Genomic DNA, 19982 nt, shown 5'->3' on the forward strand with positions numbered 1-19982 from the left:
TACAGGATCAGCTCTGAAATAAGAGACAGGTGAGTGAATGCAATATGCAATTGGAAGGACAAAGGAAACAGAAGTATTAAAATTTGTTTATATTTAATGCACTACTTTGTCCTGATCTTCTAAAATTTAGTCAACAATTCTGGGTTTCTAGATTGATAAGGGATCACTTCAACATCTTCCCGTTCCTTTGTGTGTTCAGAGATGAATTTCCGAGCTCAGCACCAGTAACTGTGTATAATTCAGAAAACCAGAAACGATTTGACGAACAAGCAGAAAATTACAAAATATTAAGAAGAATTGACAGATTGAAATTTCTGTTGCTTGAACACAATTTCTGGTGCTGAACTTTTCTGCTCAGCTTTCTTTAATTGTATAAAGGCTTTATGATCTGGCATCTTTATGTATTGAGCAATATCCTGCTCCCCATGCAGTCATATGGAAATTAATGAAACTCTTTGTGAAGTAAGTAGTTACTCTATAGGTAAGGGATTCATGATCTGGCTCCAAAAGAAGGTAATAACAATCAGTGAGAATTAATTAGTCAGTGTTTGTAAAGTGTGTTGAAGATGAAACAGCATGACATAAGTGGTATTGTTATGTTTGAGGCCCAAATTATATGCTGATCTTGGTTGTGCAAAACTTGTTGCTGCAATCACTACCTACTGCCAACCTAACAAAGGAGTTACTTTTACAAAGCTGTGTTTTGCTCTGTGTCTCTTCTGCTTTCTTCTTCAGCCGCCTTTGTCGTTCATATCCCATCTTGAAATCAGTTGATATGTTTAAATTCCGGGGACCATCCATCGTGGGTGACCGCCTTGTCTTCAATGCAATTGTGAACAATACATTTCAGAACAGGTAAAGCTACTCGTATGCATGTGTTCCTTGACTTCTTCAACACCAGCTTAACTGCATGTTTTAGGTTTCAGCCATCAGTGGGATTTGCTTTATTGAATGAAAGATTTTTGCAATTTTTTTAAACTTTTCTGAGTGAAAATTTTCTAAAATTTATTTTGACTTTCATTCTCAAAAAGATTTAAAGATTTTTAAAGATTTAAAGATTTTTCATAGCCAAATCCCAGTCCTGCAAATTCTGACCTGTAAGCATCACTCTGAACTTCAGGGATTTTCAAGGGTTGTTTTGGTCTCAGGGCCTTGATCAATCAGAAGATTCCAACTTGCTGCCAGGCTCTTCCTGTTTTGGCATTTGTTGCCAGTTTTGGGTTCCAGTTATTGCTAACGGCTGGCAAAATTCATATTTTGTTTTGTTTTTTCTTCTTCCCAAGAGTGGTTTGGGTGCACACAGGGGTGGGGTTTTACCAGTTGCAGTTTGGAATAAATGGCTACAGCCTGAAGTGAACCTTTACCTTTGTCACAAAGGCAGGGTGGAGTATAGGGTCATTGTAAGAGTGAAACATGCATTTGGGCACACTAAACACCTGCTTCTGGGATTCAGTTGTGTGACTTTTTACCAGTCTTCTGCAGATCCTGCTGGCTAATGGATACTCTCTTTTTCTCTTTCCCATGCATGCACTGTCTCCTCTGCAGATTTAAGACTCCTGTTGTGTTTGCACCACAGAGAATGACTCCCCTCTGAACTTTGGCAAAGGGATTGTGGCTTGACACCTCTCTGCTAGGCTGGTTTCCCCATCCACAGGAATGATTCTTTGGGCCAAAGGACCTTTGGGTCAGCACCAGGGGTGTGATACAACTTACGTTGATCCCTCTTCCATCAGCCGGGCCCTTATCCAGACCAGCAGAATCTAGTCACACAGGGCAGATCACGAGATGTAGAAAGACTAGCCACAGAGGGCAGAAGCTAAAGTAATCCCTCCTCCAACTTTTGTGGGACAAATGCTGTCCTGGCACAGCTGTTTTGTAGCTGCTTTCATTGTAGGTGTATTTGGTCCTGACAGAGTGCTAGCAGGGCACCTTCATGCTATGCATCTGCTGAATGTCAAATCAATACCATATTGCTCACTTTTGCTGTCTCTTCTCAATCTGCTCATTGGTGTTTACATTTTGCTACTTAGCTCACTTTCTTTTTTTTTGCTAGTGCTATTTATCTAGTGCCACCTTTTATTTCATTTCTGAAATGTGTCTGTCTGGACTGAGTCATTTATTTTCTATGCTACAGAATGTACTTGAGTCAGACTTCCTGCACCCATGAAGTCTGCAGCAGTCCTCCTTACTATGTCTCAGGGCTACTTCTGCATCACTTATAGTAGTTCAATAATTAATTTAAACTCTTATTTCAGTGTGGAGGTTGGTGTCCGTGTTGAGGCTTATAACTGTGAAGAATGGATCAAGGACCAAGCACGGCATATTAACAGCGCTTTTCTCATTTTTAATGCTGTAAATGACAAAGGAGAGCTGCTTGCCTTCCCCAGAGTTAAACCTACTACAAAGGTCAGCTCTCATTCTCAGGAGTAGGGTGAATGTGTATGTGGGATTATATGGTCCAGCCCAGCACACTGCATGTCACTCAGCCAGCTACTGACAGCCTTCCAGGAAAAGCAAGGACTAAACAAAGCAGAGCACTGAAATTCATCTTCCTGGGGAAGAGAAAGCCTCAGTTACAGGGCTGAGAAAGCATCTAAATGAAATGTTTGCCTTTGAGTGAGAAATTCATCAGACTTCAGCCATCTGAATCTGAGAAGTCTAGTGGAGGATAGTCTGTAGTTGATGGAGGGAGGATGAATCTGCCTTTTGGAAGCACCTATCTGTACAGGTCTTGTACAATTTCCACTGGCTGTAGAAATGCCAAGACAGCAAGAAACTGACTGAAGCTCTTAAGCATTAAATGGATAAAGTTACTTTTATAAACTCATAATGAAGACAAGAAATAGAGTTAGTAAAGAAGTCGGTGGGAATCAACTCCCATGACCTGGGTGGGCTGTCCATTTCCTTTGACATGGAGATTTCAGCAAATGTTTCCCTGCAAATGGTTCAGTAAGCGCTCAGAGCAGTGCAAATACTGTTGTTCAATTGTTTGCTGTTTTGTCACCTGTCATTAACTTACTGGTCCAATTATGTGATTTTTTTGAGAGCCTGCATAGACAGGAATTAAATGATTATTTAACAGCAGTGAACTTACATTTTGTAGGATAGCAATTGGACAAATAAATCAAGGTGTCGTATGTACCAAGTGAGGCAGTAAGGTTCATGAGAGCCCACTAAAAATTGTTGCGAGAGGAAACATTGACTTTCTCTTTTCAAAAGTTAAAAAAAAAAAAAAAAGTCACAGCAGCTTAGCTTCCACCAGAAAAACAGTGCATCCCTTAGAGTAGAAAAGAGTAGAAAAAATTACACTCTGAGTAGAGTAATAAAAAAGGACAGGAAGGACTTGTCACCTTGAAGGGCAGATCACATCCATTTGCATCATGCTTGCTTCTAATTTTCAATGTCCATATTGCTCTGTGCCCCAGATCAATGTGCACTAAAACAGAACTAAAACAGTCCAGACTTCCCTTATACTTTGAACACTAGAAAATGGTAAATTGGATTAATAGTTTATCTGGTTGGTGGCATATTTGAGAAGAACAGAATGTCCTGTGCAGCACTGCACTGCCCAGCTCTCCCTGGACTAGGACTAAAGTGCTAGGAGTATGCTGCTGTGAGGATATTTTTTTATTGAATTGGTTTTGCCAACTTAAGGGGATGTTGTCAAGTGAAAAGTAAATCACTGACTCAGGCTAAACAGGGGAAAGTCCAATGTACAGTGTACAGTTTATCTTTAATACATCTCTGGTATTTGTCCACCTAGAAGAAATATTTTTTAGTTGTTTAGTTGCACAAAATTGTCAAAATAAAATGTGCCCTAATTGAATCAGCTTTATCGCTGTGTGGTTTACTTTTTGCAAAGGATGGTGTGAGACGGTATCATGGAGCTATTGCACGAAGGAGAATTCGACTAGCCAGGTATGGCTGGGTTACAAGGAGAACTTGATTTTGAAAACTCTTTAATTTTTAATATGTTCTGTGGAAAAGCAGTTGTTTGCTAAGTGGTAAAAATCTTCTCAAACATAACTTGCACTGCTTAATTTTCCAGATTTTTTTGCCTGAGTTGCACTGAAATCATTAGGGGCTATTCCTCTCATAATAGTAAATAGTTAGCTCTTTAATGTATTTTGATTCCCCATCGTTCTTGGGAAGAGAAAGGATGTATTGCATACCTGTCTTGCAACTGAAGATTGATTAAATATTTCTAAAGTATTTAGAAGACACTTAAGCCTATAGAAGTGATTGTTATTAGCACGTGTTGAAGTGCAAGAACCAATTCATGCTACTATTTTCTTTTGAACTTTGTTTTAGAAAGTATATACTTTCTGCTAAGGAAGATGAACCTTCTGATCCCTGGAAGAGAAGCAACCAGGTAATCTTTAGGTCATGTCCTATTGTCTACCTGCATAAAATGGTGTATTCATACACTTTTTGGATTTGTACAACAGTTGTACAGACCTTGGCAATTTCCATACTGGACCTGCTGTACTTAAGTATTGTGGTAATTGTGGAAGAATGGATAAATGCGTAATTAGATAATTTTTTTTTCTTCTGAGAGAAAAAACAGAGTAGATACTTCAATATCAGTTTGAGTTTCATACAGAGCTTAAAAAAATGACTCTAAGATGGAATCTGCAAATTGTTTTAACAAGTTGTCCCATAAGCAGCAGAGCTAAAGAAGACAGGTTTCCTGCAGATTTATGTCCTGGTGTCCTGTCTTTCCCTTTCCCTGTGACATTACAGAATCACAGAATGGTTGAGGTTGGAAGGGACCTCTGGAGATCATCTAGTCCAACCCCCCTGCTCAAGCAGGGTCACCTAGAGCACCTTGCACAGGATCGCTTCCAGGCAGGTTTTGAATATCTCCAGAGAAGGAGACTCCACCACCTCTCTGGACAACCTGTTCCAGTGCTCTGTCACCCTCACAGTGAAGAAGTTTTTCCTCATGTTCAGATGGAAGCGTCTGTGTTTCAGTTTGTGCCTGTTGCCTCACATCCTGTCGCTGGGCACCACTGAAAAGAGTCTGGCCCCATCCTCTCGACACCCTCCCTTCAGATACTTGTACACGTTGATAAGATCTCCTCTCAGCCTTCTCTTCTCCAAGCTAAACAGGCCCAGCTCTCTCAGTCTTTCCTCATAAGAGAGATGCTCCAGTCCCCTAATCATCTTCGTAGCCCTTCACTGGACTTGCTCCAGTAGTGCCACATCCCTCTTGTACTGGGGAGCCCAGAACTGGATGCAGTACTTCAGATGGGGCCTCAGCAGGGCTGAGTAGAGGGGGAGGATCACCTCCCTCGACCTGCTGGCAACACTCTTCCTGATGCACCCCAGGATACCATTGGCCTTCTTGGCCGCAAGGGCACATTGCTGCCTCATGCTTAACTTGGTGTCCACCAGCACTCCCAGGTCCTTCTCCGCAGAGCTGCTTTCCAGCAGGTCAACCCCCAACCTGTACTGGTGCAGGGGGTTATTCCTCCATAGGTGCAGGACCCTGCACTTGCCTTTGTTGAACTTCAGGAGGTTCCTCTCCGCCCATCTCTCCAGCATTAATTCCAGTGCCCATCCCTCTTCTGTCCTTTATTGCTTTGTCACTGGGCAAGGCAAAGTGCATGGACTGACTAGTTCAGAGTTGTGTGTGCGCTGATTCGCCAGTCGGATATTGCTAACCAGAATGTTTTAACAGATGGATTTTGCAGTAGAGAAGCTGATTTGGGTCTTCCTCCTTTTCCCAGCCACTAATTTTCATAAAACTTGTAGGGGTTTTATTATCTCGTGATATTTCAATCTCCATTTCAAAATTGAATTTGAAATGTTAAAAGTGTGTGGGCAATAGGCATGGCCGTACCAACAGACATGATCAGTGAAATAGCATAAACTTTATTTCGGTGGAAAACAAAAGTGAAAACATACGTTCATTCCTAGATGCACTGCATCGAGTAGTGCGTGTTTCTAGCTTGGATATGCTAGGCCATAGAATGTGCCCATGTCATAAAGTAAATAGCCATGAACCTGAACCTAGGTGCATTTATGCACACCCTAAATGTTGTTTCAGTGCTGAATTTTTGTCATTAAAGTTTCATTGTAGCTAAGCTCTCAGTGGCTCCCAGAAATTTTACTGGACCTTTTTCTATTACTTCCAAAAGTAAGTAAATAATAGTTGGAGTTTTATAATGCAGGAGGTGATTTGCTATTAATAGTGGCATCACCATTAGGGTTTTAATCCTGTGAACATGGAATTTCTTTTCTGCCAGAAAATAAATATAAATAGGAACACAATGTTAAAAATGAATTACTCTAATTTATTTAATATTAAATGGAAATATGTCATTTAAGACTTCTTAAGCTGTACATTCTTTTTGTACAACATTTAAATTAGAACTCCATCCATGGTAGTCAAGCATAAACGAGGTATATTTGCACTCTCTGTGCTCTGAGCCTTCTGTGTAAAGCAACTGCCAAGGTAGACCACAGCTTGATAGCAATGGAGAGGTTAATTTTCTAGTCGATTTTAATTACTTATGAGGAAAATGGACAAAACCATGAGTTTAGTGGCCTCAGAGGTTACCTGTATTATCTCTCTGGTGGTCACAGTTTTTCTGCTCTGCTTTATAATCAGAGAAGCCCAAATTAGAATTTCATTGTTGTTGTTTAATTAGGGTTGTTTTGCCATCAGCCATGTGAGCACATAATCTAGCTATTGGAAGTATTTAATTCAGAAACTACTGGACTGTGTTTTCTGGAAGGAAAACACTTATGGGAAAATACACATTTATTTGTGATTCAGGGGTAATGGTAGAAAAAGAGCATCTCATTTCTGGAATGTTTAGTAAAATGTACCTTTACCCCTTTGTTTTCAGCAATATTTCTTGCATTTCAGGTGTATTTGAGTTACAGCAATATAGCCACACTGACACACCTGGCAGCAAAACCTGGATGGGAAATAACCAGTACGCTGGATGATGTAAGTGCAGAATTGTGGAATAACTGCATTGCCACTTTAGTTATGTTTCACCGTAAGAAATGGGTGAAGAAAAGCAACATTTTACATCTGTAAATAAATTAATTGGCTTGGCAGTGTTTGGTTTATTGTGGCTAGGACTGAAAAGCAGAACTCATAGAATTTCCCTGGAAGGTTGTAAAGCACTCTGCAGCTGGAAGTCATGGAGGCCCTCGGAGACAGTCCCAAATGGCTGGTAGAATGTAGTGCCCCAGGATCCCAGGAGGCCGGGGATCCCAGCAACTCCTCAGTTGGGCTTTTTGAGCAGCCACACAGGACAGTGTAAAATGCAAACAAACAAGCAAAATCCCACCTCATTTCTGTGAAAGCTTTGGCAAAATTGAAGTGCTTCTGACTTTTTGCCAAATCGTTTGCACTGAAACACCAAACTTAGACATCTCTGCCTAGGCAGTGAGATCTGTTGGGTGTCCCATGTCACTGTGATAAACAAAATGTGTGTGGCAGTCTGCAATGTACTGCCTTTATCAGCTTTACAGAATAGGAGATGTTTCTAAGCAGTAGGCATTATCTTGTGATAGTTTTAAGTGGATACAAGCCATTTGTATGCTATCTTTTTTCAGTCTCTGTCTTCTCAGAAGACTGCTTGACTCTTTTCTTTCTATGCATATTTTTCCTTTCCAAAGCCTGGAGGCAAAACACCTCTCTGTTCATGGATCAATGTTACAAGCTCAAAATCCCTGAGAAATCATACATGAGGCAGTTTTAAGATATGCAGATGTTGTTATAAAAAACAGTAGCAAGAAAATTTTAAAAACTGAGAAAAATCAATTTTAACCCAGTTACAGTGCATGTTTTCCAGACTTTAAAGAGAAATCTGTTAAGCTTTGGGTTCTGAAATTTATTTAGTGGCTGGCAGATTACTTTAAGGTCACATAGATTCAGAGATTTTAGGGGGACTAGAAGAGACTTAAGATCTTTTAGTCTGATCTCCTGCATATCACAGGCTGTAAAACTCCACCTACTGATTCTTGCATCTAGTCAATAAACTACTTAAGTTAGAGCACATATACAGAAAAGACCTGAATTCATAAGGAATCCTGATGATGGCAAATCTGTCAGTTCCATGAGTAGGTTATTCCAGTGGTTAAATACTTTCACTGAATGCTTGTGCCTTCTTTCTTTCTTGACTGTCAGTCCTCAGCTCAACCCCTGTTCTTGTTGATACTATTTTCTGCTAGATACGAGAGTAATCTAGATGGACAAGGAGCTGGGTAGTCTGTACATTAACAAGTATAGTATCAGCCAGTGGGCCCTTTCCTAGCTCTTTCCTGTTCCTTGTCCTTCCATATTGTCTTGCTTCCTGTCATCCTGATCCAAATAAATGACAGAGAGCCCTCATGGTGGGAAGAGAAAGCTTAAACAGTCAGGAACAGTCAGCAACATTGAACATTATCTTCAAGCTTCTACCAAGGCTTTATCATTCATTGTCCATGTCAAACTTCCTTTCTACTTCCACTGGAACTGCCCCAATCCAAATTTCTTTCTCAATCTTAAGTGCTTGAAACCTGTAATGGAACCAGCACCAAATGTTGTGAAGAAATTACTTCATTCAAAAAAATCATGCATGTTCTGGAAGACTTTCTAAACAGCATCATGTGTTTTCTCTCTCTCAGCAAGCCACCAACTACCTTCTTGCATTAGTGGAGTTTGGTACTTTCCCCCATTTTGAATATCTTAAAACAGTGTTCATATAAGACCTGGCTCTAAGCCACTCAGTTCTTATCTGCTAGAAGATCTTGAGCAGGTGTTCCCAGCTGCACTAGTTCATCTAATTGAAACAGGTATCTTAAATCCACCAAATCTCCACTCAGGCAGGGCATAGGATGCAAATCACATTGATGCTGTCAGCGGATGGAGAGTAGCCATCCATTCCCATTCTGCTGGACCTTTCTGCACAATCTGACATTGTCAGTTGTTAGCTATTTCTTAAAGAAATGGCAGGAATCCAGGGTAGTACACTACTTTTATTCCTGGAAGGATGTACGCAGTGATCCACAGTGCAGATGTCGGCAGTAGACAGAGTATACACCTGTCCCTTGCCATATGAGACTATATGATTACCACCAAGTTAACCCACTAGATAGATGAAATTTGCTCTTTGGCAAAGAAAATGAGAGCAAAACCAGTCTTGGACAGAGTGGAGCTTCTGTTTATGGACAGAAAGGAATAGTTTCAGTCTCCTGTGGCTTTACCTGTCCAGCACCTCCAGCCAAATTTACACATGTCCTTGGATCACTAAATGCTAGTAAAGATGCAGCCCCAAGGAATGCTTTCTGCTATCTCCACTTAATGGAACTTACTGCCTTGGCAAATGTTGGTCTGTCTCACTTTTCACTGGTTCTTACTCATTTTTGTCACCCCCTACTGAAGTATAGTAAACATGGGCACAAAGGAAAGTCCCTTAAGAAACTGTTATCTACTACATTTTGTCATGTTTCCTTGTCAGTTCAGGCCACCACACCTCATACCTGTCCTCTGTTCTCTGCACTGCTGTTGTCTCACTGCAGACTGGGTCATGTACAAAGTCTTGATCCTTATATTTAGGGTATTCAGTGGCGAAGGCACAGAACAACTACTTTGCCTTCTCTGATACAAATGTATAGCAGCATCTACACTGAAACAAAACTTTTCAGTGTCCGTGAAATGGTTTATTGGGGAGAGGATGAAAAAACAAACAGTAGGAGTTGGATAGTAGCACTCATCAGTGTGCTGCCTGAAGGCAGTCATCCTGTGGGAAAAGAGATTGTCAAAGACTTTAGACTGAACATTATTTGGGGATGAATTATTCTAGTATGTAGAGTTTACAAAGCAGCATGTGCTTCTCCATATGCAGAGGATTTGTGCCCTTTTCCCTGGAATTAGAATGACCCCGAGTTGACTGAACTATTTTGAAGGTAGAAGGTGGCACTATGAGCTTTTTGAATTAGAGCTATGAGACTTGTAGGCCTATATAATAACCTAACTTTGCCTGTGTTCACATACTAGATATTGTAACAGCTGCATTTCCTACTTCATTTTGTGATTTCTGAGACTGCTAGACTCTTAAAAGAACACTGTTGTATGGTTGTTTGGAATATTGATCTATGCATCCTGTATCTGGTTTCTGGAGAGCTTAACTTGTTTGTTTTCCCAAAATCTTCATTTCAGCAAGATGCATGCTGGAATATGATTTTTTTTTCCTGTTCTAAAACATGAAAATATATATGTGTTCAAAATCTATGTTGTTGCATAAGTGCTCGGTAAACCAAAAGATGATTAATTTTTGATATAGCAAAAAAGAACAACAAGATGATGATGCTCATGAATCTTGTATCACTTAGAAATGAAAATTGATTAAATCTTTTTAGGACGTGAGAAGCAAATTAGCACGTCAGATTAAAATTTGAGTCCATTAATTCTAAGCGCTTTCTTCTACCTATCTTTTTTCATTATACAAGGTTTATGAAACATGCCAAGCCCTTTTCTTGCCAGAATTGTGTACTTTGTTATGTACAGGTTATCTCTTTTGAATTCTCTGTTGTGGGGTTCAGGCCTAAGGCTAGAAATATACCCCAAATAATCAAGACAAGATATTGCAAGTATGGGACAGTTCAGCAGTGTAAGTTTACTGAAATCTCTAACAATAGAGGCAGAAATACATTTTGAAGTAATTTTTCAGTCCATTATGAAACAGAGCACCCAGAGTTAACAATAAAGACTGGGGGGAAAAAGTTATTTTGGAAGGAGAAATGTTCACCCATTTTAGGGAGAGGGAGTGTAGGCCAATGTGTGACCGATATACGTGGAGAAAGGGAGTTAAAGAAGTTAAATTCTATCATGTGCCTATTCCAACATCTTTGTATCTTTTAAACACAAGCTCCTGGACTGCATAGCTTTGGGGAGGGGGGGTGTTCAGTGAGTGAATCCGTATGTCATCTATAATCATCCCTCTTAAACCTTGGCTAGCACTTTTTAAAAAAAATCTGGTCCCCTTTGGATGTCTCTAGTTAAGCTCCCAAAGCCTGCAGTGCCCAGCACTGCTGGATATGTTCCACAAGCCTGATGGTAGGGATGGCAGTCGGTTTGGTTTGGTTTTGTTCTGCTTGAGTCTGTACTGCCTCACCATGGCCTCACTCCAGCTCCTTCCCGCTCACCACTGCCACATCCAGTGGATTCTGCTCGGAAATTCTAAATTTCTGGAAAGCTTCAAGTAACCATCACTTCAGATGAGCCCACCTTAGAAAAATGTCCTCCTTTCCTTTCTAAAAGTTGTAGTTTTACCTTCCCTTGCATTCCTGTATTTAGGTAACTTCACCTGCTTGAGGGTCAGGTTATAAAAAGGTAGGATTCTGCACGAGTACCTACCTAGGTTTAAAGTCTAATCTCTTGCACCAATCACTGCTGCCAAATTTACAAAAAACAGTGCAAGAGGTGGTCAGGTTTTCCCCTTACCTTTTAGAGTCAGTGGACTGAGGCCTTTATAAGACTTTCTATAGCAGGGCTGAGAAGAGTCATTTACTTAATTCCTAAATGGATCTGCTGTTGTTTATGGAAGTTACTACATGGTCCTGGCTTTCCAGACAGAAGAAAAATACACTGAAATAACTCTCAAATCTTTCTGAGACATCTGCAGTGTGAAAGGTATTTACAGAGCATATATACAAGGAATGAGAAAGAGGTCATAGTGGCCTTTCAGCCTTGTTTGTCTCCGCTCAGGAGCTGAGTGGAGCTCAGCTAACCTCACCACGTGCAAGTAAAACTGTGTGATCTCACAATGCTATCAGTGTATTTGATTTCACATTGTGCTATATTTTAATGTAAAACTAATCTTGAATACTCATCTGCCTTTCATCTGTCAGATGTAGTTTCACATGTACTCTTGAGAAAATCTGCCTAAGCCATAAATGTATAATGTTTATAAATGTTAAAATGTTTATAGTCATCATTCTTTGTTTTTAATATGCTGTTCATTTATTTCAGATAAAAATATGGACTCATGAGGAGGGTGATGTCTTATCATTCAAAGTAGAAATGCAAGTGAAGATCCCATCAGATCTAGCTTTCTCCCTTTTGTCTGACTTCACACGCCGCCAACAATGGGACAAATATTACTTGTAAGAAGAACTTACCTTTTCTTTAAGACTGTTTGAATCCACTGACAACTAACCTTTCTGATACAAGTGTTTTTTGAGATGTTTACACTTTTCTACCTAATTAAGAAGAAATTGCTGTAAGAAGTTGACATTAAAGATTCATTAGTCAAAGTGTGGATGGGTTTTTCCCTTAACAATAAAATCTAATTTCTCCTAAACCTGCTTTAAAAACAAGGTTGCCCTGGACTGTCAAAAGAGAGAGCTGCAACCATTTTAATACCCTGTATTAAAATGAAAAAGATTTCTTGCCTAAACATATGTATGTTAAAAGGGTTAACTTTAGTAGATTGTATATAACTTAAGCTGGATATATTGTCAGTGCTCTGTGTAAGAAATAAGGCAGAGCTTGAGTCCTTCCTGTTAGTGTCCTTTGACTGTGATAGAGCTAAGCATCAGCATCCCAAAGTGAAAAATCAAGAAATGGGGATCTTCAATATTCACTTTTTAAGAAAATTAACATCTTGTAAAGTGTACTTGAGTTGGAATAGATTTTAGAATTGCTACTAAAGATGGCTTTTAATTTGCTTTATATGGTGTAGATTAATGACTAGTGAGAGTTGATATAAATTTGATTGAGGTGATACAAATTTGTCTAGGTAAATAGTCTCTTCAAGGAGAATCTTTGTCAGTTATTCATTGCATCTTGAAAGATTTTTTGTCAGAGGGTGAGAGTAAATGGAAGCTTAAGGGAATTTGAAAACTTACAGCCTCTGCTGAATTTAAGGCTTATAAAAAAATAATAATAAAATAAATAAGGAGTCTGAAGAAATGTTATGTTGCTTTTTCATATCTAGATTTCTTATGACTAGCATGAAGCCCGGTTAACTGGTCAGAATGGCATTTCATCTTAGCAATGCCTATTGCTGAGACACTAGAAGCCGAAATTAAATAAATCAATTATGGCTGGTGTAAAGGGAAATTCTGAGTTATGCTTTTTGTAGTGAAAACTAAGACAGCAGTCACTGCCTCCAACAGAGGGAAAGAGCATGTCCTGCCTGGCTGGCCCTTCCTGAACAGAGCAGAATATAACTTTGAATAAAATTTAATGAAAATGCTTAAGATGAGGAAAACAATGTTTCAACCATTTGAACAAACATTTCATAACTGTCTTTCCTGTGGTATGTCAGATAGACAAATTTGGTCATTTGGCAAGTATTGGAGGCAGGCTAATGTCATTCCAAACAGGAATGGGCAGTAGGCAAAGAACATGCTGTTAGTAGTTGGCTCCAACACCTTGCAGGCCTTTTTAAAAATTTTGTGGGACAAAGAGGTGTTATCAGATGAAGCACTGCAGTAAAGCTCAGTCTTTCACTCTCTGTTCCACTCTCTTGCTCAATGCCTCAACATGAAGAAAAGCTGTGGGCTTAATGTTAGGATGGAATTTCATACTGTTTTTTGTAAGAGAAGCTATTGCACATGTCAGGTACTGCATGAGCATGTCAAATATATTTGCAGAACTTGTGAGGTCCTGCAGGCTGTGAATGAAGATGAGAAAATTTATTATGTTACGTCTCCATCCATGACTGGCTATAAACCCAAAGACTTTGTAGTTCTTGTGTCTCGAAGGCAACCCTGTCAGCCCAGGTGAGTGTGCAGTTTCAAGCTTAACTGTGAGCACTTTGGAGCCACGGTTTTGATTACTGTTGACCTTTATCTTGGGCCTGTTCTTGGGTGGCAAAGATGTTATTTTATTCCTTAAGAAGTTGGATTAGGAAGTGATTTTATGTTACACAATGTTGATGCCTGAATCTGCAGAAACAGATTTGCTTTGTGATGTGAATATGTGATGAAGTGAATTAAGAGCATTATGTATTTGTATCATAGTTCAGTATTGCTTCTTTGATAGTGACTCTTCAGGAGTGGTATATCATCAGGATAAAAATAGGCCAGAGTGTCTTCAAACCAGCAATTTGGAAAAAAATACATGTCCTAGACAGGGAGAGCCTGTCGGTGTGCATATGTTTGGGAGTTTAATTACTTTTTAATCCCATTTAATGTAATTCTGGATGTTTTCTTATTCAAGGGAATGCTTGGCCTTTCTTGAAACCTCAGTGTGATATATTTATTGTGTCGGTAAATTTCACCACTGAATTTGGTTTAGAAAGTTCCTTGATCAGTTTAATGTATATTGATTTTACTTTTTCTTTCGATATCAGTTTGTTCTTGCATAACAAAATACAGATAAATAGGACCATTTGGTCTACCTTGTGCTTACTCTTTTTTCTTACTTTCTTTTCTCTTACTCTTTGCATTTTCAGACTTCAGCCTATTAACAGAACACTGGTCTTAGGCAGTATTCTGCACTGTGCTTGCTTTTTTCCCCCGCCTCTGAGAACTGGATTGTGTCTACCTTTGCTGAGGCCATCTGCTAAGGCTTCTTAGTAAGGCCCTGAGTCTGTAGACCTGGTTCATGGAGAGCAGATAAATAAAGGGGATGGTGCAGCTATACAAGTGCAGAAGACAAAATCTACTGTCTTTTTTTTTTTTTTTTTGCCTCCCCACATGCTTTATCTTCACTAACACCTTCCTCTGGCCCTTTTTAATTCTGTGCACCACTCCATGTCTCTTTAGGGTACTCATATCACATCTTACCACTTGACTCCAGCCCATTATGTCAGCCTGGGCCATGCCTGCTCAACAGCATTAGGGAGGTGCTGTACGTGGGTGATCATTCTGTGGCTTTCCATAGAAGTCTCCCTGATTGCAGTCAGTGATAAAAGCCTTATGAGAGTAGTTGTGTCTTTAAACATACAGGAGTTTGTTTGCCTTCATATGAAAATGACATCTTTAGTATAGCTATTCATGTATTTCAAAGAAAAGAAATTGCATATTCTGTAGTTTTAGTCCTTTACATGTATTTTTTTTAACGTCTTGTTGAAGAGATGTTTGATTCTTGCGCTTGCCCTGCAGTGAACCCTACATAGTAGCTGTGAAGTCAGTTACCCTGACATCTATGCCACCTTCTTCAGAGTACTGCAGAAGTGAAATCCTTTGCGCTGGATTCCAGATCTATAGTGACAGCAGCAGCTCCTGTACTGTGAGTAGCTCAGCAGGCCTCAGCAGTGTCTCCTTTCCTGTGGTGTTACACACTCATACTCTCTCATTTGAGCTGACACTCTGGTGCAGAAAACAGTAATGCAGCAGAAGAAATGAGTCAGTTTCCCCAGACTTCAGTGTGGTTATTAAGACGTTCTGTATCCCACAAGGTGAAATTTATCTTGCCCAACTTTGGCCATCTGCAAGTTAGGGATGATGACTGAACTAGATACTGGAGAGAGACAGGCACCTCCACAGGGTAGCTCATTCAATCCTAAATAATGCTTCTAAAAGGTGTGCATTAAACCGGTCTCTGGTGGTGCCTGTGTCTCTTCACTGACTGCAGAGAAAGCCCAAGGGATTAGTTCAGACTAAATGCTTCTTTTATGTGTCAAAAATTATGCAAGCAGAATCCCATTCCTGGACAATTAGTGTTCCTCCCTTCTGTGCTCTTTTTCAATGGTAATCACAGAATCACAGAATGGTTGAGGTTGGAAGGGACCTCTGGAGATCATCTAGTCCAACCCCCCTGCTCAAGCAGGGTCACCTAGAGCACCTTGCACAGGATCGCTTCCAGGCAGGTTTTGAATATCTCCAGAGAAGGAGACTCCACAACCTCTCTGGACAACCTGTTCCAGTGCTCTGTCACCCTCACAGTGAAGAAGTTTTTCCTCATGTTCAGATGGAAGCGTCTGTGTTTCAGTTTGTGCCCGTTGCCTCACATCCTGTCGCTGGGCACCACTGAAAAGAGTCTGGCCCCATCCTCTCGACACCCTCCCTTCAGATACTTGTACACGTTGATAAGATCTCCTCTCAGCCTTCTCTTCTCCAGGCTGAACAGGCCCAGCTCTCTCAGTCTTTCCTCATAAGAGAGATGCTCCAGTCCCCTAATCATCTTCGTAGCCCTTCGCTGGACTTGCTCCAGTAGTGCCACATCCCTCTTGTACTGGGGAGCCCAGAACTGGACGCAGTGCTCCAGATGTGGCCTCAGCAGGGCTGAGTAGAGGGGGAGGATCACCTCCCTCGACCTGCTGGCAACACTCTTCCTGATGCACCCCAGGATACCATTGGCCTTCTTGGCCACAAGGGCACATTGCTGCCTCATGCTTAACTTGGTGTCCACCAGCACTCCCAGGTCCTTCTCCGCAGAGCTGCTTTCCAGCAGGTCAACCCCCAACCTGTACTGGTGCAGGGGGTTATTCCTCCATAGGTGCAGGACCCTGCACTTGCCTTTGTTGAACTTCAGGAGGTTCCTCTCCGCCCACCTCTCCAGCCTGTCCAGGTCTCTCTGAATGGCAGCACAGCCCTCTGGCGTATCGGCCACTCCTCCCAGTTTTGTATCGTCAGCAAACTTGCTGAGGGTGCACTCTGTGCCTTCATCCAGGTCATTGATGAAGAAGCCGAACAAGACTGGACCCAGCACTGACCCCTGGGGGACACCGCTAGCTAAGTTCTAACCTTTTCATTTAAGAAAATGTACTTCTGAAAATACTCAGCAACTCCCAATGGCTGTGATTCTACAGGCAACATCTTTGTTTGTAAAGCACATGTAGACTTAAATGTTTTTTGCTGCACTGCTGCATGCAATTACCTACATGCTTGAGGACCTCGCAGTAGTGAGGACACTAAGATACTAAAGTAGTGTAAAAAAGTAATAGCCTTTCTGCTAATTCTTTCCTCCAGTTTCACAGTGCTTTTATTCTCATCCCAAAATACTTTGATACTCATCCAGGTGCTGCAAAAAATAGCTAACTATTGCCATCTGTGTGCTTTTTAGTTTCATTTATTTTTGTTTAAACAGGTGTGTTACTTCAATCAAGTGACATTGGATGTTCTGCCTCACTTAGCTGCAAATCTCACTGGCTCATCAAAATCCATTGAAGACACTGCTTTGGCGTGTATCAAGTTTTTGGAGCTGGAAGGCAAAAAGTACTGAAGTCTAGAGCCCTCTTCAGAAATTTGTTTCTGAGATTATCAAGCAGTACTGGTTTCAGTTCCTGTATATGTGTTGATCATTGTTCTACAGGCTAGTTACTTTGGGTCATGTAGCTAATTTTCAGTGTGAGCCTCAGAATATCTAGCACCTGCAATTCCTATTGATTTAGGATTTGGCCTTAGGCTCAAAATTCAAATTTTTAATTTTAGAAAGACAGAGATTCTGCTCTTAATTGCATTAATTTATTTTGTATAAAAAGAAGCAGACTTTGGCCCAATAGGTCTGTATGTCATGAGACTATGTCATCATCATAATGTTGTATTGAACATAATGAAATCCAGTTAGTGGTTAGACAGAAAGGTAGTTACTGATTTAAGTTAACAAAGAACTGGTACAACTACACAACTTACCAGTGCCCTGGCCTGGCTGCTCAGGACCTTGCACAGGCATTATGTAAGTATATTAGACTACAGTAAGTGAAAGTTCTTAGTCTCACCTCAGAGCCATTCTTTACAGGTGTAAATAACTAGGCAAGGTGGCAGCTTTACCACTGTCTGATGTGTTATAAGCCTGATACTTTACAAGCAGAGAAAAACAAATGAAGAATAGCACTTTATTCCTTACCTATTAATGTTTATTTTATCTGTGACTTCCAATAAATCATTGTTTCTCAGGTTACAAATCCATCATAATTTCTACTACAAATCTCTCTGGAAGGGCTTCAGCCTTGGTTCCAGAAAGACTATTCTGAAGTGATGTTGGGGTAGTTGGCCGCCTATAAAAGTTCTCCTATAAATGAGTAAATGCTGGCAAGTTCTGTGCAAGAATGCAATGCTAGCATTGAATGAATATAGAATAGTAATAACCTTAGATATGTTCATGCACAGCTGAAAAGGTTTCAGAGTGATTTCAGAGGTTTTATTGTGGTGCATCATTTGTTTTTGCTCAAAAGTGCCCTATTTAAAAACCAGGTAAGATTGTCAGCAGTTAGATCATAACATGAATTGCAGGGGGCTAGGGGAAGTGAAAGAATCAGAGCATGGGAACTGTGGCAGTGACCTTACTATAGTCTCCTAAGTAATACAGCCAGAGCTCTAGGGGTCTGAATCAGTTCCCACTAAAGCAAATAGATTTTTAATTTAACCTGGAACTGAATCTAAGCTCTGCTAATGATTTACAGGTTCCAGTATACCTCAATTTTGCACATGACTTGTCTACCAAGTGCAGTAGAAGAGACACCAGCTGCGTCCTGGAAGCCATCTAGGTGTATTAGCACAATGAGTCACCTGGCCTCTCAGCAAGACTAATTTAGCTTTAGTACAGCATTGCATTGAACCAAAGCATTAGTGAAATCAGGACCTGTCTTCTCTGGCTCCTGGTGAAGACTGGCCACTGCATACCATACAACTCAAGGCTATATTGCACTTGCTAAAAAGCAAGCAGGTCAGACCCTGATCTTTGGCTCTGAAGGGGAGACGTTGGGTCTAGATCCTAACTGTGGAGCATGGCATGGCTTTTATCACATGCTTAAAATGCAATACCTAAGTCTAGGCAGGGAGGACTGCAGCCCTGCCAAAGCAGAAAGACTGCTGAGCCCCTCCTGCGAGCTCGGCTGGCAGTATAGGAACAGTCCTGGCCTGTAACAGCTGCAGGTCCAGGAACTGAGCTCTCACTCCTACTCAGCATGCTTTAACCCTTGTTGCATGCAGATGGTGGCAGACAGGTGCACCCAAGAGACAGGTAAGTCTCTATGGTCCCAAGTTTTAGTGAACAGAGACACCTAATGTTCAGCTCTGAATACATGCACAAAGCTTCAAGGAAGTGCCCAAACTCAGTCTGTGCCAAACATTCCCTATCATGAGCCGAGTGACTTCCTGCACAGCACGTCAGTTCATAACCTGCCCTTTAGTTACACACTGGTTTTGGGCTACCACAAGGGCTATCTAGGTAATAGGGTTGGGGGGGGGGGTTAGCATTTTTGAGATAGGTGGCCTGGATCCTATGTATTTCTAATCTTCCAACATAATAGTGTCCCCTCCTTTGGTGCTGGGGATAGAGGACCAATGCACACTAACCCTGTTCAGTCGGGGCTGCTTGATCATCATCATTAGGCCAGTTACCATGTTATATTCAGTGGTAAGGGCAGGGGCTTGGGCGAAGTGCAAGGTCAATGGGACACCGTTCTTTGTGCTCAACATCCCATGAGCTCCTACTTCCAACTGAATCTGGCTGCTCTCAGATGGCATTTTCTGTTTCTGAAAGGGAAAAGCTGTAGGCTGGGAGCTATGCGTCAGCAGAATACCAAGATCACCAGGAAACCACAGTTGCCTAATTCTGGCCTGCAGCTTCAGCCCTCTGACCCTGACACATAGGCATTAGACCTCCTTGTGAATGCAGCTACAGACCTATGGGTAAATATCTTTTCTACATAGCCTAAAGACTCTACAACAAATGCTAGCCACTGTCTAAGACAAGGAGATTCAGGAGGCTTCTGCTAGCACAAGGTTTTCCTTAAATCCTATTTGTCTAACTTTTGAATTTGCTTGCAGGTACAAGCATATCTTTACATGCAGCACCTTTTACAATAGCTTTTCAAATAGCCTTCTTGTAACTATAAATAGCTTTGTGCAGTCACTTAAAGAGACTATTTATTAGTGGATGCATTTAACAAACAGTTCTGTCTAACACTTACTGGAGTCTGTTAACTGATGTTATACAGAGCGCAGTGCAAACCTTTTCAGTACGTCCTTTTCCTCAGCAATCACTGAAGCAGAGAACAGGAGTAAAAGGGAGACTTAGACTTACCCAGTCCATGCAAGCACACGTGTTGTGATTACCTGAAAACAGCTGTTCCTCTGAT

At 40.9% G+C, this 19982-nt stretch overlaps 2 protein-coding genes across 4 annotated transcripts in view; one reads left to right on the forward strand and one right to left on the reverse strand.

Moving 5' to 3' along the window:
- Window positions 1–19064, forward strand: part of ACOT12 (acyl-CoA thioesterase 12) — a 34634-nt gene extending 15570 nt beyond the window's left edge. For 2 of the 3 annotated variants that reach the window (XM_067316630.1, XM_067316632.1), the window contains 9 exons: window positions 736–855; window positions 2256–2406; window positions 3863–3918; window positions 4312–4372; window positions 6878–6961; window positions 11978–12111; window positions 13606–13734; window positions 15061–15187; window positions 16988–19064. In XM_067316630.1, the coding sequence (XP_067172731.1) occupies window positions 736–855; window positions 2256–2406; window positions 3863–3918; window positions 4312–4372; window positions 6878–6961; window positions 11978–12111; window positions 13606–13734; window positions 15061–15187; window positions 16988–17122 (997 nt within the window). In that variant the 3' untranslated portion in view covers window positions 17123–19064. The remainder of the gene's footprint in view (window positions 1–735; window positions 856–2255; window positions 2407–3862; window positions 3919–4311; window positions 4373–6877; window positions 6962–11977; window positions 12112–13605; window positions 13735–15060; window positions 15188–16987) is intronic. The other variant, XM_067316631.1, reaches the window with a different exon arrangement.
- The window catches only part of ZCCHC9 (zinc finger CCHC-type containing 9), a 36565-nt gene that overhangs the window by 4662 nt on the left and 11921 nt on the right, over window positions 1–19982 (reverse strand). The window lies entirely within an intron of this gene.

Source organism: Apteryx mantelli, chromosome Z (genome assembly GCF_036417845.1).
Source record: "Apteryx mantelli isolate bAptMan1 chromosome Z, bAptMan1.hap1, whole genome shotgun sequence".
Classification (NCBI taxonomy): Eukaryota; Metazoa; Chordata; class Aves; order Apterygiformes; family Apterygidae; genus Apteryx; species Apteryx mantelli.